General features: G+C 32.3%; 4 protein-coding genes across 4 annotated transcripts in view; 3 read left to right on the top strand and 1 right to left on the bottom strand.

Annotated features, from left to right (window-relative positions):
• LOC143919146 (uncharacterized) overlaps window positions 1–14,409 on the bottom strand; it is a 1,208,594-nt gene that overhangs the window by 880,185 nt on the left and 314,000 nt on the right. The gene's annotated exons all lie outside the window — the stretch shown is intronic.
• LOC143919067 (uncharacterized) overlaps window positions 1–14,409 on the top strand; it is a 267,168-nt gene that overhangs the window by 67,024 nt on the left and 185,735 nt on the right. The window lies entirely within an intron of this gene.
• Window positions 1–14,409, top strand: part of LOC143919063 (uncharacterized) — a 266,223-nt gene that overhangs the window by 72,781 nt on the left and 179,033 nt on the right. The gene's annotated exons all lie outside the window — the stretch shown is intronic.
• The window catches only part of LOC143918879 (prolactin-releasing peptide receptor-like), a 58,670-nt gene continuing 57,016 nt past the window's right edge, over window positions 12,756–14,409 (top strand). Inside the window, exon 1 of the mRNA XM_077440969.1 lies at window positions 12,756–14,269. Coding sequence (XP_077297095.1) covers window positions 12,952–14,265 — 1,314 coding nt within the window. The 5' untranslated portion in view covers window positions 12,756–12,951 and the 3' untranslated portion in view covers window positions 14,266–14,269. The remainder of the gene's footprint in view (window positions 14,270–14,409) is intronic.

Below are 14,409 nucleotides of genomic sequence, written 5' to 3'. Positions count from 1 at the left end.
CGAAAAAATTCAAGTATAATTCTTGTATCAATGTAATGAAAGTAAAAAAAATCACTAAATTTAATAAACGGGAAGTGGGATTTTTTTATGCATATGCATGTATGTGTATACTTAAGATCGAATGTAAGATTAGTATTAAAAATATACATAATAGGCATGACAAATTTTATACCTACATATATGTATAATAAAATTGTTTTCTTTGTTATATTATACGGATCTCAAAGAAAAACCGCAACGAATATATTTTCACAGAGGTAGTCACTCGTTCGCTTTAACGAGAACAATTACGCGGGTGCTAAAATGGAATAGAAATGATACGGCATTAAGCAAAACTCATTACCGAAACGGTCGGCAATCTGAAGATGTAATGAGTGGGTATAACCGAGCCCCAATAATATCTAATAACGCACGATTTCGGATAAGCTGAGAACTCGATATGGGGTCCGCGGAAAGTAGTGTGTTTTTCAATAAACGGCGGGTTTTTCCGGGTCAATTTTCCCGGCCGGTCGGTCGAGATTCTGCGCCGTGAGATCGTGACTAGTGTGCATAATAAATCTGTACAATTGTGTTGGTGAATTCTGACATAATTCAAGTGTCTCCTGCTGGGAGACTACAAAACCTCTTGTGTAATTTTGGTAATTATGTGTTGTACATATATATGTATATGGAGAGGAACGTCGGGAAAACCTAGGGAAATTCAGACTTGTAGGTGTTTTCTATATTCTGTTTATGTCAAAGTGAAATATGGTGGCAATGTTTTTGATGTTTATTTTATTATATTTCTGAGAATCTCGTTTTAATTATAATCTTGGGTGAGTTTCTGATAAAATATACACGTTCTGTTTTGGCAAAAAGAAATAGAATTACGCTTTTAATCGATTACACTGAGCAACAAAAAAATACGTTTTTTTACTAACCGACGCGAAGACTAATCAAGTTTGACCCATTGAATTCAAATATAACGATAATTTATGTAAGCTTACTCTCATTTAAGAGATATTTATATATATTTTCTGGCCACAGTTTCATGTCATATTGGGGTGACCTGTGAAGACACTGTGGTATACTTGTGTATTAAAAATAAATAAATAAATAAATATGAGCGTTTAAAAAAATGTGCAATTTTTACAGATTTTTCGCTTTTGCAATCTTGAATTTAATTAAGTATTGCTGTGCAAAACAGGACATATATTATACTAATAGTGAATATTGAAATCAATAGTCAGATGTTTTTCTTATTAATTATAAATTTTAAATGGTTTAAAATGCGTATAATAAATTATCTATCGAATTTTAAAAGTCAAAATTATACATTTTTTTTTACGATTTTTGGCCTTTGCAATCTTTAATTCAAAATGTAGTATTTCTGTGCCAAAAGTGAGTATTGTAATCAATAGTTATATGTTTTTTTCTATTGATTTTAAATTTGAATTGTATAATTAATCTTCTAGCATAATCATTTTAAAATAAGTATAATGAATCATCTAGCGAATATGTTTTTAAGTGAAAAATATGTTTTTTTTTTCGTAATATTATGAGCTGATTTCGCTAACTTTTTAGTTTACAACTTTTATAAAGATTAGTTTTAAGATTTATTTGTTTGAAACTAATCTTTTATATATTTAAGGTAAAGCAAAAAACAGAAAAAAGTGAGTAAAAAAAGTATATTTTTGATTTTTAAAATTCGATAAATAATTTAATATAAGTATTTTAAAGAAATTAAAATTTACAATTAATAAGAAAAACATCTGACTATTGATTCCAATATTCATTATTAGTATAATATACATATTTCCTGCTTTGGCAACATCAATATTAGATTTTAAATTAAAGACTGCAAAAGCCAAAAATCTATAAAAATTGCACATTTTTCAAACGCTCATATCTCTTAAATATAAGCAAGCAAACGAAAAATATTGTCATATTCGAATTCAGTGGGTTAAACTTATTGATTGATTAGCTTACGCTAATTGATTGATTGATTAGCTTACGCTCTGGTAATTTTTATTGCCCAGTATTATTAGTATGTTGTACATATTTACATATTAACGATGTAGTATTTTAATCGAAAAGCTAATGCATAAATATGTATGTATGCATATCAATTTAATGAAACCAGTGCTTAGCACGAATAATTCGATAAAATTGATTTCCATTTCACTGTATAAACACACCCAACTATGAATCCGACCGTTTACAGACACAAAATTGAATTCGAACTTGATTGAAAACGTGGAAGTCGACTTTCAAACTGATTTGCCCGGTCTCAGTATTTGATTGAACGCTCACGGAATGTAGGGAAATTCGCACAGGGATAAACAAATACACATTCGCAAGCAAAATATGGGCGAAATAATATAGCCTCAAGTTTTAATATTTTACATACATATCGTTTGAGTACGCTCTCGACATAAATATCGATGCGGGAAAACTCGCTAAAGTTTTCCCGGCCGAAATCCCTAGTTGAACGTCGCGTATACCCGGTTTCCGAACGATTAAAAATTATATTATAATTTGCACCGAATCTGCAAAGTTATCTGTGGAAATCCGGGATAGGTTAGGGGATGAATTAATAAAATTAGATCAGTGTTTCTCATTGACACTTCGGCGACCGTTTCGCCTTAATGAAATCATTCGGGAATTAAATTAACGCTCGGCTAGTTACCCCTCTCGGCTCATTGGCGCCAGCGATCGATAACCTTTGGTGTATTTATTTCAGCTTTGCCCTGTCTGATCTTGTGCGTAGGTATTTATATATGTATGTATGTATATAGTAGGAGGGAACTTTAGTAAATGACCGGTAATAAAAATTGGTCGTAAAAATTTATACCTCTTTTGCTGCGACCTATATATTGTCGAATCTAGTGTTTTCCTTGACATGTATGCTGAGGTATCGATATTTATCTATTTTTTTATATCAAATTGGGTGTAAGAATTGGGGTGTCTGTGACTGATGGCCGGGTTTGATAGAAAAATTCAAAGAGTGGATGTTTTAATGGTAATGTATGTGAATTATTATATTTTAAGATTGTTTTGTCTTAAAAAATAGGTATAGCATATTCTGATATGTAGACACGTATTTTGGGCATCTATTTTTGCCAATTTTAGCATTTTCATTTTAGCGTTTTAGGGCATTAAAAATGAAAATTAAATTTTAGCATCTATTTTTATGAAGAGTTTAATTTTAAATAATAAAAAATTTTGATGAATTTTAATTAAATTTATACACATACATATATACAATTTAAAGACAACACAACAATTAAAAAATAATAGAAAAAAATTCAAAAATGTTTTGGAATTAAAATTTAAATGAAAAAAACATGAATATAAAAGTACAAAGACAAAAAATATGAACATAAAATATAATACCAATTAAAATTAATTAAAACTCAACATGGAACATATTTCTACAGATTATTTTTTGAGATTTGTGCGACGATCGGTAACAATTATATTGTATTTACTAAAATACCTTTAAGCATCCACACTTTTGTCTACTATTTACAGTAGTAGACAAAAGCAGTTGCATGGTTTTTACAGGAAAAACACCGTCTATGGTAAACTGCAAGCTCTGTTTTATCCTCTCAATTTCGTCACATAATAATTGGCCAAAGGGATAGGAAGACCGTTCGAAATTGTCTATTAATTTTATAAATTTTATGCAAATTTCCCTTTTGTTTGTTATTTTAGCATCTATTCGCATATTTTACGAATTTAGCATCTATTCCGAATTTTAGCATCAATTAAGCATTAATAGAAAAATGCCCAAAATACGTGTCTCTACTGATACGGAAGTTGTTTAAGTGTTCAAAATAATCTTGATCTTACGTTACGTAGCTTTACATAAAACATGGAAAAATATCATACTGTAGTTTACCATATAAACGACAAATACTTTTGTTTAAATTTTAATAAAAGCGAAAATTTTCCCACAGTTTTAAATTTGTATGCAAATGTTAGAAGTTTAAGAATCGAATACCATTATGAAAATTTTTCACATTGTAATCTTTTGGTCCCGTTTGGGGAGCGGAAAAGTGTTACGCGATTTGCGCTTCGTTCATTCAAAATTAAGCTCGCAATATTTTTAAAGGAAAATTTTTTATGTACCGTTTTGTCAAACTTTTCAGATAAATGTCAAAGCGTCAAACTCGTTCAAATATTATGAAGCTTTTCAAATTTTGATTTGATACGTATGTATATATGTATGTATGTATGTATGTGTATATACAAAATGACTTCACGTTTCTTATAAATCAAATTGACGTATCTAATATAATGTGTGTGTAGATAAAAAAAGCAGGTATTTACGAGACAAATATATGGATGAAATAAAAATAATACAATAAGCCGGATTTCATATATTTTACCGTGTATTCGGGTGTGTACGCTATTACTTTAGTAATAAATCAACGAAAGGGAAAATAAAGAGGCACTGAAATAATTTATAGATAGACTATTATGACCGCATGTTGAATAAAATAAAAGTCAAAAAGAGATTAGAAAAGACGACCGAACGTTTATATTTTAAATAATAAGTATATGTATTTATTTTTGTACTTAAGTGTACGATAAAAATCCGATATAACGAGAGGAGCGAACTTTGGCAACGATTTCAAACGAATTGGTGTTTTTTTTTATGTTTTTTTAAATGGAAATCGAATTTTGATGGTTCCGTTCTGTCGATGTGAATATTATTTTCGATTTGATGCGTAAAATAATACTATGGTTCACGGATTTGAAATCAAAACTGAATCAATTTGTAACCTATGTATATGTATAAATGTAAAAGTATTTACATGATTCTGATGTTGATATAATGCATTTATTTAATTTGGAGGTTACTGATATTAAGATGGTCGATAATAATAGTTGTAGAAAGTGGGAACAAAAGAAAATTGCTAATTTTTGTTACCGAATCGTCTTTCTTCGAAACTTCTTATGTTACTGAAATTTATAGATATAGAATTTCAGTCCTACAGCGAAATTATAATAATACAATCGGATACGACATTTCAGTCAATTCATATCCGATTACTAGGAATTTTCATTATAGAAATAACATAATATATTTACGGATCTTGATTAGTAAAATTATAATTTTGAAAGTTGAGAGTGATAGTGTAATAGAAACTTAAGATTGTTTTTTAGAATGCTTTGAAATTCGTATTTATATTAATTGATATTCTATTGGCAGATAAGTCAGGTTTATTATAGTAAAAGGTTTTATCGCAGTTCCAAATGGAGTCTCTCAGTCCAAAGTCAAGCCAGAAAGTCGAAATCATTCAATACAAATATACATCAATCCGATCAGAGAATTGTCAGAATGTAGCTATAATTATATAGTTATATAGTTATAATGCATATAACAGAAATTATAATATAAATATATTTAAATACTACTACATAATATAAATATATTCATTATATAACCTATTAGTGAAGAAAAAATATATATGTATGAGAGATTGAAATCTCTATCGGCGGCCAAACCTCGCAAAATGGCAAAGTTTCAAAGCGATCGGTAGAATGTAGGAATTTTGTTAGACCGATTGGCGAAGTGAAGCGAATAAAAACCTTGTAAAAATGACTCTAATGATACTGATTACATTTAGGGTACCATTTATCGGCTCAGAAAATGAAAATAATGCCCCTCTCTAAAACTCGGTTTTTGCCCTGCAAATAAAACGTCAAATAGGTTGCCGGTAACAAAAATAAAATTTGACAAAAATAAATACCGACCCTAACAACCTAATCGTAAATGAATAGGGCCAACCCTAACTTAACCTAACTCTTAAATAAATAAGTTTTGACTGCTATTACAATTACGTAATGAAAATGTAACTGGTTATGAAATTTTCATTTATCCGCTATTTTATTACTTTACTGTTTTTTTTATGATTGTGTTTAAATGTTGATATTTTTTTTTGTAATTTCATTTTTGGTTTTGCTTTTTGTTCCATCTATTTATTTTTTGTTTTTCTCCCTCTCTTGTTTTATTATCTAAGCCAATGTGGCGCATTAGGTTCTTCCTGTAATGCCACAGTGGTCCAAAACTTTTAAATAAATAAATGATTTCACTGAAATGTCAAATTTTATTTTTGTTACTGGCAACCCATTTGACGTTTGAATTGCCGGGCGAACGCCGATTCTGCCGTGCGCCCTATTTTAGACATGTTAATTTGACATTAAATGTCGTTTTGACATTTGACGTGTAGTTTATTTTACAGCCGTGCCAAAAATATTATCCCTTACATTTACCTCAAACTATTTTGAATAACACTGAAAAATGAATTTTTTATTTCTGTTGTCGGGTTCATTTTTGATTTTTAAATGCTTTTTATTATTACTAAATTATGTTCACAATACATCTTATATCTATTTTAATAGCTAATGATCATTTTCTATTTTACAATTTTAATTTAATTTTGTTAGTAATCATAGTATTATATTATTCTAATGTAAAATTAATTAGGAAAAAGAGCTCAAAAGCCATTGTCGGATTCATACTTACTACTTGAGTTAGAATTGTTTTGAATTTTGAAATGATTGACATTTCGGATGTCAGCGACGACATTAACTTGCGATTTTCTTTCACACTTTCAATGAAAAGAAAGGTCGAGATCGGTTCGAGTCGAATTTGGTATTTTGGTAAATATTTGTGTTGCGCTTGTTTCGACTTCGAGTAGAATTCTTGGCACACGTGAATTTTCGCAATTCTCAATTTTTGCGGAGTGCTTTTTGTAAATTGTTTACGAATTTTGTAAACGCTCTGATGGATACGGTTGTCGAATAAAAAAACAAACATCGGTTTTATTGCGATGGAGAGAGATGATTGCGAGCCTCGTTATTATTGACGTTAAAAGTGTGTGCTTCGAGATGAGCTTTTTTTTTTCCTCTTCTTTGTTTCATCGGGCGTATAATACTTTTGAAAGTTTTGAGCTTAATTTGTTTACAGCCTTATATTATACGTATATTTGCGTTTGTATTGTGCGCGCAATCGCCTAGCGGAAGATCTGATTTGTCGAGATAATACATCTTAAGATTTTAATTAAAGTTTCCCATGAAAGTATATAAGCAAATGTATAATATAATATTATATAAAGAATGTCTCGCGTAAAGCCTGTTTAAATAAAAGGGGACCGACCGTTTTAGCCTTATCTCCGGATAGTAAAGTTAAACTTAATCGCTTCAAATTATGCGAGTGATTTTCTAAAGCACTTCTCTAGATATTATAGGCCCAGTGAGGCTGTTTGCCGACATTTTGAAATTCAAAAATCGATTAAATTTTTTCCTTGCCTTCTTTTCTTCTAGACACGCTTCCTTTCGTGTCATGGCTGCAGGTCGTTAACGATCTTTCAATAGTTGCATGTCCATTGTACTCCTATATAGTGGACAGAAGAACTTTTGGCCTTTGAAATGATATCGTGCAACGTCTATTGACGATTAAATCGAACTTTACCAAATTGAACATTTTTATTAAAGGTCGCATCTTGTGTTGAGTTCCATCAATGAATGAATCTATAATTACGTTTTAAAGGTAAACGAAGTTGACCTATAAAACCGTCAACATGAGGCCATCTCTTCAATAGACATACATATTTATTTTAAAAGACCTTTCTAATGTTTTTGAACTGTTTCAATTAAATAAATTGATAAATAAGATAAATTGGTAAATTCTGAAAGGAAACAATTGACCTTAGTCACATATCCAAGCAACTAAGCTAGGGATATAACCCGTGACCAAACAATTGAAAGCATTATCTACAACGTATGTCACTGTATGTATACGCTAACCATTGATCTACATATGTATGTATGTCACAGGTTATATTTTAGATGAAATATTAGAATAATATAATACTATGATTACTAACAAAATTAAATTAAAATTGTAAAATAGAAAACGATAAGTAGATCAGTAGCTATTAAAATAGATATAAGATGTATTTTGAATTTAATTTAATAATAATAAAAAGCATTTAAAAATCAAAAATCAAATATTTTATATGAATATTATTACTTTGATTTTAATATTTTTAAATGCTTTTTATTATTACTAAATTACATATGTTTACAATACATCTTATATCTATTTTAATAGCTACTGATCTACTGATCATTTTCTATTTTACAATTTTAATTTAATTTTGTTAGTAATCATATTATTATATTATTCTAATGTTAATGTACGGCATAATAGGAAAAAATTCGGGTGTGACCAACCCATGACTTTATCTATGTATTTGATGAATATAAGAAGGTTACAAAACAAAATTCGATATTGAACTGATGACTATGATAGCGATACAAATTGAGCGCAAATGTATGGAAACTTGCACAAAACAAAAGTTCTACTTCCGGTTGTCTGATTGTGTTCAAATTTTTTTTATTACTAAAAATCACTATCAGTATCATACTCATTAAATGTCAAGAAAATAAAAATAATTTTAACGGTCAAAATAAAATATTGAAATATTGTTTTAAAAAAAAATACTACTTCCGGTTTACGAGTTCTGACCAAAATCCTACCAGCTCTAAGATAGTACATAAAGGATAGAAATATAAATTTTCAGCTTAATACGTTCAGGGGTGTGGCCAGAGTAGTGGGCACAACATTTTCGACCTTTCTAAGAGAAAAAAATCCCACTTCCGGTTCAATTAATTACGTGATTTTTTGTATTTTTACTTAAAATTACTATTTTTATTATACACAATAAATATCAAGTAGCTTAAATCAATTATATATATAATAATTTTTTTTTATTTTCATCAAATTGATACAAGAATTATACTTGAATTTTTTTGTGACGAACACACATGTTTAAGGGGTCGAAAAAAATAGTGGAAGAAAAATCGAACAAGAGTAAACTGCTACTTCCGGTTGACGGATGCTAACTAAATTTTATAATTAACTTGGTATTAAACTTAAACTTCTAGATATAAAATTTCAGTTCAATAAACTAAAAGGTTTCTGAAAAAAACATAAAAAACTTCGATTCTCTAGAGTAAAAGTACTGCTTCCGGTTCAGATAGAAATATTTAAAAAAAATATGAGGTTATAAAAATTATTATTTCTATTATATTTAAAAAAAATTCAGTCCGATTCAGTTAGTGGTTTGGGAGATAATTGAATTCAAAAACTTAAAAAAAGAGGACACCTATAAGACGAGGTACCATTTCCGGTCAACTTAAAAATTTGAAAAAAATTTACGTCGTGTCGATAAGAATTTCAGTAACCGATACTAAGTTTCAGTTCGATAGGACTTACGGTGTTAAAAATATCCCCAAAATACACACCCACACAGACACACACACAGACACACACACACACACATTTTTTCTAGATCATGAAAACGTGATCAGTGATCGATTCTGAGTTCGAATCAGTCAAAATCTCGAGTTCGAATTTTTGCATGATCACAAAACTTCATCTATTGTTACTACGTACATAGATAAAGTAAAAAAGCTCAAAAACTATTTACAATTCTTATAAATATGCTCATAATATATCTAATACATAATATTAATTAAAGACTCTCTAAAGTCAATGACCTAAAGCAGATTGTGTTTAGGTAATCTGTGTTTATACCTGAAGGGTATAGCCATTTTGTAATATTATTACTTGACCGGATACTATAAATTCATTTTTACATATTTATTTCCAATTGATTATTATTCATTTTTATTTTTATTTTATTTGTATTATCTATTTATATTAGTGGTCGAGAAACAGTGGCTCCCAGCTCTATCTGCATCATTTGTTCTTTACGTAATATTGGGAATATAAAACGAACATGAAACATAAATCTGTTTTGGCTTCAAAATAATAACATACATATTTTTGTACATACGAATTATTTTCATAGAAGTGTGAGCTATTTTTTTTATAAACTCTGTTACTATTATTATGTATTTTTCAGTTTTTTTCCTAGAATTTAGAGGGTAGATCTATTTTTAATCATTTATTAAATCTGTTGTATTTTAAAAGTTACAAAAACAAGGTCGAGAACTGGGACAATATAATAGCGAAATGATCGCTAAAATTTGAAAATAACTTTCTTACAAATTTTAAGATATTGATTTATAAAAAAAAAACATTGAACAATTTATATAATATTAAATCAGAATAAAATGCGATTTATTAAATTTCGAATGAATATGCAACATGCTGTTAAATTTCACCCATTTTTTCCTTATTTGTTCTACGTTCCTAAAAGTGGGTGTATTTTGTCGAAGTGTATTTTCGGTTGTAATATATTCCAACTGGCGTTTCAGGTCATTCATATTCGAATATAATTCAACTACTAATTTATAGCTCTACAAGTGCAAATAAACTGTCTACAATGTGTGCCAGTTGTAATATAACAGACAGTCTTGATGTTTTTACGAATACTTTAAAATTCAATAATGCTTTAGCATTTGCTAGGTGATACGAATGATGGTGATGATTATCGTATAATGATAACTCTAAGAATGTGTTCAAAACAAAAATGAGACTTTTAAAACTGAATTTACTAGTCGAGTGACGTTTTTACGAAAACATAATCTCTCCATCTAACCTACTGCCAGCTTATAGTTGAACTCTATTTTCAGTTGTAATATAATATTTTTTGAACAGTTGGAATGTAATTCGCTATTTGAATTAACTTACATATGTGGGTTAGACGGAATATTTTCCAATTAATTAAAATTTATTACAACTGAAAATACACTTAAACTATGACGGTAGTTGGTACCAGGTTAAATGGAATTTATCCCAACTAGTCATTGCTCATTGATCATTGCTCCTAGGTATTTGCAGTGTTAGACATGTTCAATCATTTGTCCGTCCACACTCAGGTTTAATGGGTCCGTCTTTTCTTTTCATTGATTTTGTATTTTTAATTTAGCATTCTCAGTCAGTATTTAGCACTCTCAGTCCGTATTGTTGTATTGTTATCCGTATTGTATCAGTAGATGTTGTTAATTATTTCGCCACCTATTCGCACTCGTATTCGGCTATCAAATGCCTGGTTGAACATCATTTCCAAATACAGATTGAAGAGCATAGGAGACAATATGTACCCCTGCCACACTTCTTCAACGAATTGCTTTGGTTTCCAAGTCTTCGATCTTCACGACCGCAGATTGATATCAGTCTAAGTTCTTAAAAAGGGCAATATCCTTTGCATCTATCCCAGTTTCGTTTAGTATATGGATTAATCTATTATGTTCCACTCTATAATATGCCTTTTTGAATTCCCTATACTTTTGCAGGAGCACGTTCATGCAGAAAAACGCTTCTCTTGTTCCCAACCCCCCCTCTAAATCCGAATTGTGAATCGCTGATTGTGCTTTCGCAATTGAATCTTATTTTTTCTTGAATGATTTTGATATTCTTTCTTGATATTTATTCACATATACAGAATTGCACTATGCTTCTTATCATCTGGAAGTAAACATATTATTATTTTAAACAACACATGTTTGCGTTAGTAAACTTTTGGAGAGGACGTTGGTGTTTAAAATTGTTTATAAATCTCTAGTACGTAGAATTTTCTTCCATTATTTGGAGTCCTACCCATATTTATTTTTTGTTTACTATTTTTCAATACTTTTTTTTATTATCTATATATTATTTATATGGGCGTTGGGGATTGCACTATTCTCCTCATCGTCTGGAATAAAAGCTATTATTATTATTATTATATGACTCATTCATTGAAGATTGAGAAAATCCAAAAACGGTTTCTCAAATATCTTTATATCAAATTGTATAGTTATTATCCTTGGCTATATCCTAGTGCTTTCCTATTCGGGACATTAGGCTTCAACTCATCGGAGTCACGTCGTGTTATGTTTCTAGGAAAGCATTTTTTTAAGCTATTAAATGGGTAAGTACACAATCCTCTTAATGAATTTAGGTTGTATACACCTAGTATGTCCAGGGACCAGAGGAATCGTGTTTTGTTTTCTCCTCCTGTGGCTCGCACAAATATGTTGGCAACATCTCTAATATCTAGAGCGATATACATATGTACATATTTGCTAAATCGGGTTTCTGGTGAAATTGAATTGTTTAATTTTAGCTGCGCTGAACTGGTTGAGTGGTTGTGGATCAACGTCCGTGGTTGATTTTATCAATTACTAGTCGGATTACCCGGCTTCGCTCGGCATTTGTAATATAAACCGCTTAAACATGACTAATCTAATAGTAAACATTTTATTAAATTTATTTGAATAGTTTTATTTTATATGAATTTATATATTTGAATACTCGTTTGTTTTTTTTTTATTAAATTGACTGTCACGAACAAACAAACATGTATAGTAAGTCTCTTATAAAAAAATATATGTACACCCCCGGCGTCTGCACCCCCTAGGGGTCCGCCTTTGGCATTTGCGCCCCCTAAGGGGGACGGAGCTCTAGGGCTTTGCCCTCAGCGCCTACGCCCCCGGGAACTTCGAATCCTTTGAATCGGAAAAAAGCGAATTATTTTTTCGATGACGTCACGGATTTCTACGAACGAAGAATACATATGTACATACATACATACATGCATATATACAAAGTCTCTTTTCAAATTATATATTAGATATAAAATATTCTCGAGCACGGATGGTTTATATACCTATATTTGTGCTATGATTGTGTGACTGGCCACAGTGACGCGTCAGAGTGCTCTGTAATGTCACCGTGGCTAATATGTAAAAAATAAAATTATTGAATCGAATCGGATTTAGATTAAAATTTGTGTTTCTTGTTTCAGACTCGTAGATTTCGCCGCGGTGCATATAACTGAACCGACACAATCAGAACATGGTGTAGTGATTTGTGCAAGCACTTGAGAAAAAATCGATGCGGCAAACAATATCCAACCGCACTGATAACGAGTGAAGTGCAAGGGCGCGCGGGGGAGAGAGAGAGAGAGAGAGAGAAAGTGGGGGAGTCGGGTGAGGAGGGAGATGACGCTCGACGACAAGATGGCGTCGAACGCCAGTTCCTGGATCTTGTCGACGACCTTGGAGCCGGCCAACGCCACTTACATGGAAGTGTCGGCCGTCAACGCGACCAAGTACGACATCATCGAGAACAAACTGGTCCAGGCGATGTTCTGCGTCTTGTACACCCTCATCTTCCTCCTGGGCGTGTTCGGCAACGTGCTCGTATGCTACGTCGTGTTCAGGAACAGGACCATGCAGACAGTGACAAACTTGTTTATAACAAATTTGGCACTGTCCGACATACTCCTCTGCCTATTCGCGGTGCCGTTCACACCACTCTACACCTTCATGGGCAGGTGGATCTTCGGCAAACTGCTCTGTCACGTCATGCCCTACGCGCAAGGGTGCAGCGTCTATATATCCACCCTCACCCTGACTTCCATAGCCATTGACAGGTTCTTCGTCATCATATACCCGTTCCATCCTAGAATGAAGCTGACCACTTGCATAGGAATCATCTTCCTCATATGGACGTTCTCACTCGGTATAACTTTCCCGTACGGTTGGTACATGGAGCTGCAAGAGAAGGGGAATATCACTTACTGCGAAGAAGCTTGGCCTTCTGAAAAGTCGAGAAAGATCTACGGGGGTTTGACCACCACTATGCAATTCATCTTGCCTTTTATAATCATCGCCTTTTGCTACACCTGCGTCAGCTTCAAATTGAACGACAGAGCCAAGGCCAAGCCGGGCAGTAAGAACATGCGCAAGGAGGAGGCAGACCGCGACAGAAAGAGGCGCACCAATCGGATGCTGATAGCAATGGTTGCCATATTCGGTGTGTCGTGGATGCCTCTGAATTTGATCAACGTTTTCTACGACTTCTACATGGCCACCTCTGACTGGGCTTACTACTTCTTGTCCTTCTTCATGGCCCACTCGGTGGCCATGTCTTCCACGTGCTACAATCCGTTCTTGTACGCCTGGCTCAACGAGAACTTTCGCAAGGAGTTCAAGCAGGTTTTGCCTTGTTTCGATCCGACTTTGAGCGGCAGGGGTGGTACCCAGTCCGGCAGGCTGGGCGGGTACCGGTCGGAGAGGACTTGCAATGGGAACAACGAGACCATACAGGAGAGTCTCCTGCCCTCGTCGGTGCAGAGGGTGCCTTCTATAAAGTGTGTAGACGATAGGAAGGAGAGCCGGGTTGAGGTGGAGCAGGTGGTTATCGGTGCTAGTTACAGCCCCCATGGAGAGTCAGTGAGGCTGCACTTAATATCCGAGGAGGCACCTCAGGCACGCTTCAACAGCGATAAGCCATCTCTTCTAGCCGCTTAGAGAGGTAATTTTCAAGCGAGTTTCCCTTTAATAGTATATTTTGCTTAATGGAACCAACCCACAAAAGTACTATTTTAGACGTATGTATATAAAAGTAATTTATTTTAGACATATGTATATTCGTTCTACACCAAAACACGATAG

Source organism: Arctopsyche grandis, chromosome 11 (assembly GCF_051622035.1).
Source record: "Arctopsyche grandis isolate Sample6627 chromosome 11, ASM5162203v2, whole genome shotgun sequence".
Classification (NCBI taxonomy): domain Eukaryota; kingdom Metazoa; phylum Arthropoda; class Insecta; order Trichoptera; family Hydropsychidae; genus Arctopsyche; species Arctopsyche grandis.
Note: the sequence above shows the minus strand (reverse complement) of the source record. Positions and strands in the feature narration are given on the sequence as shown.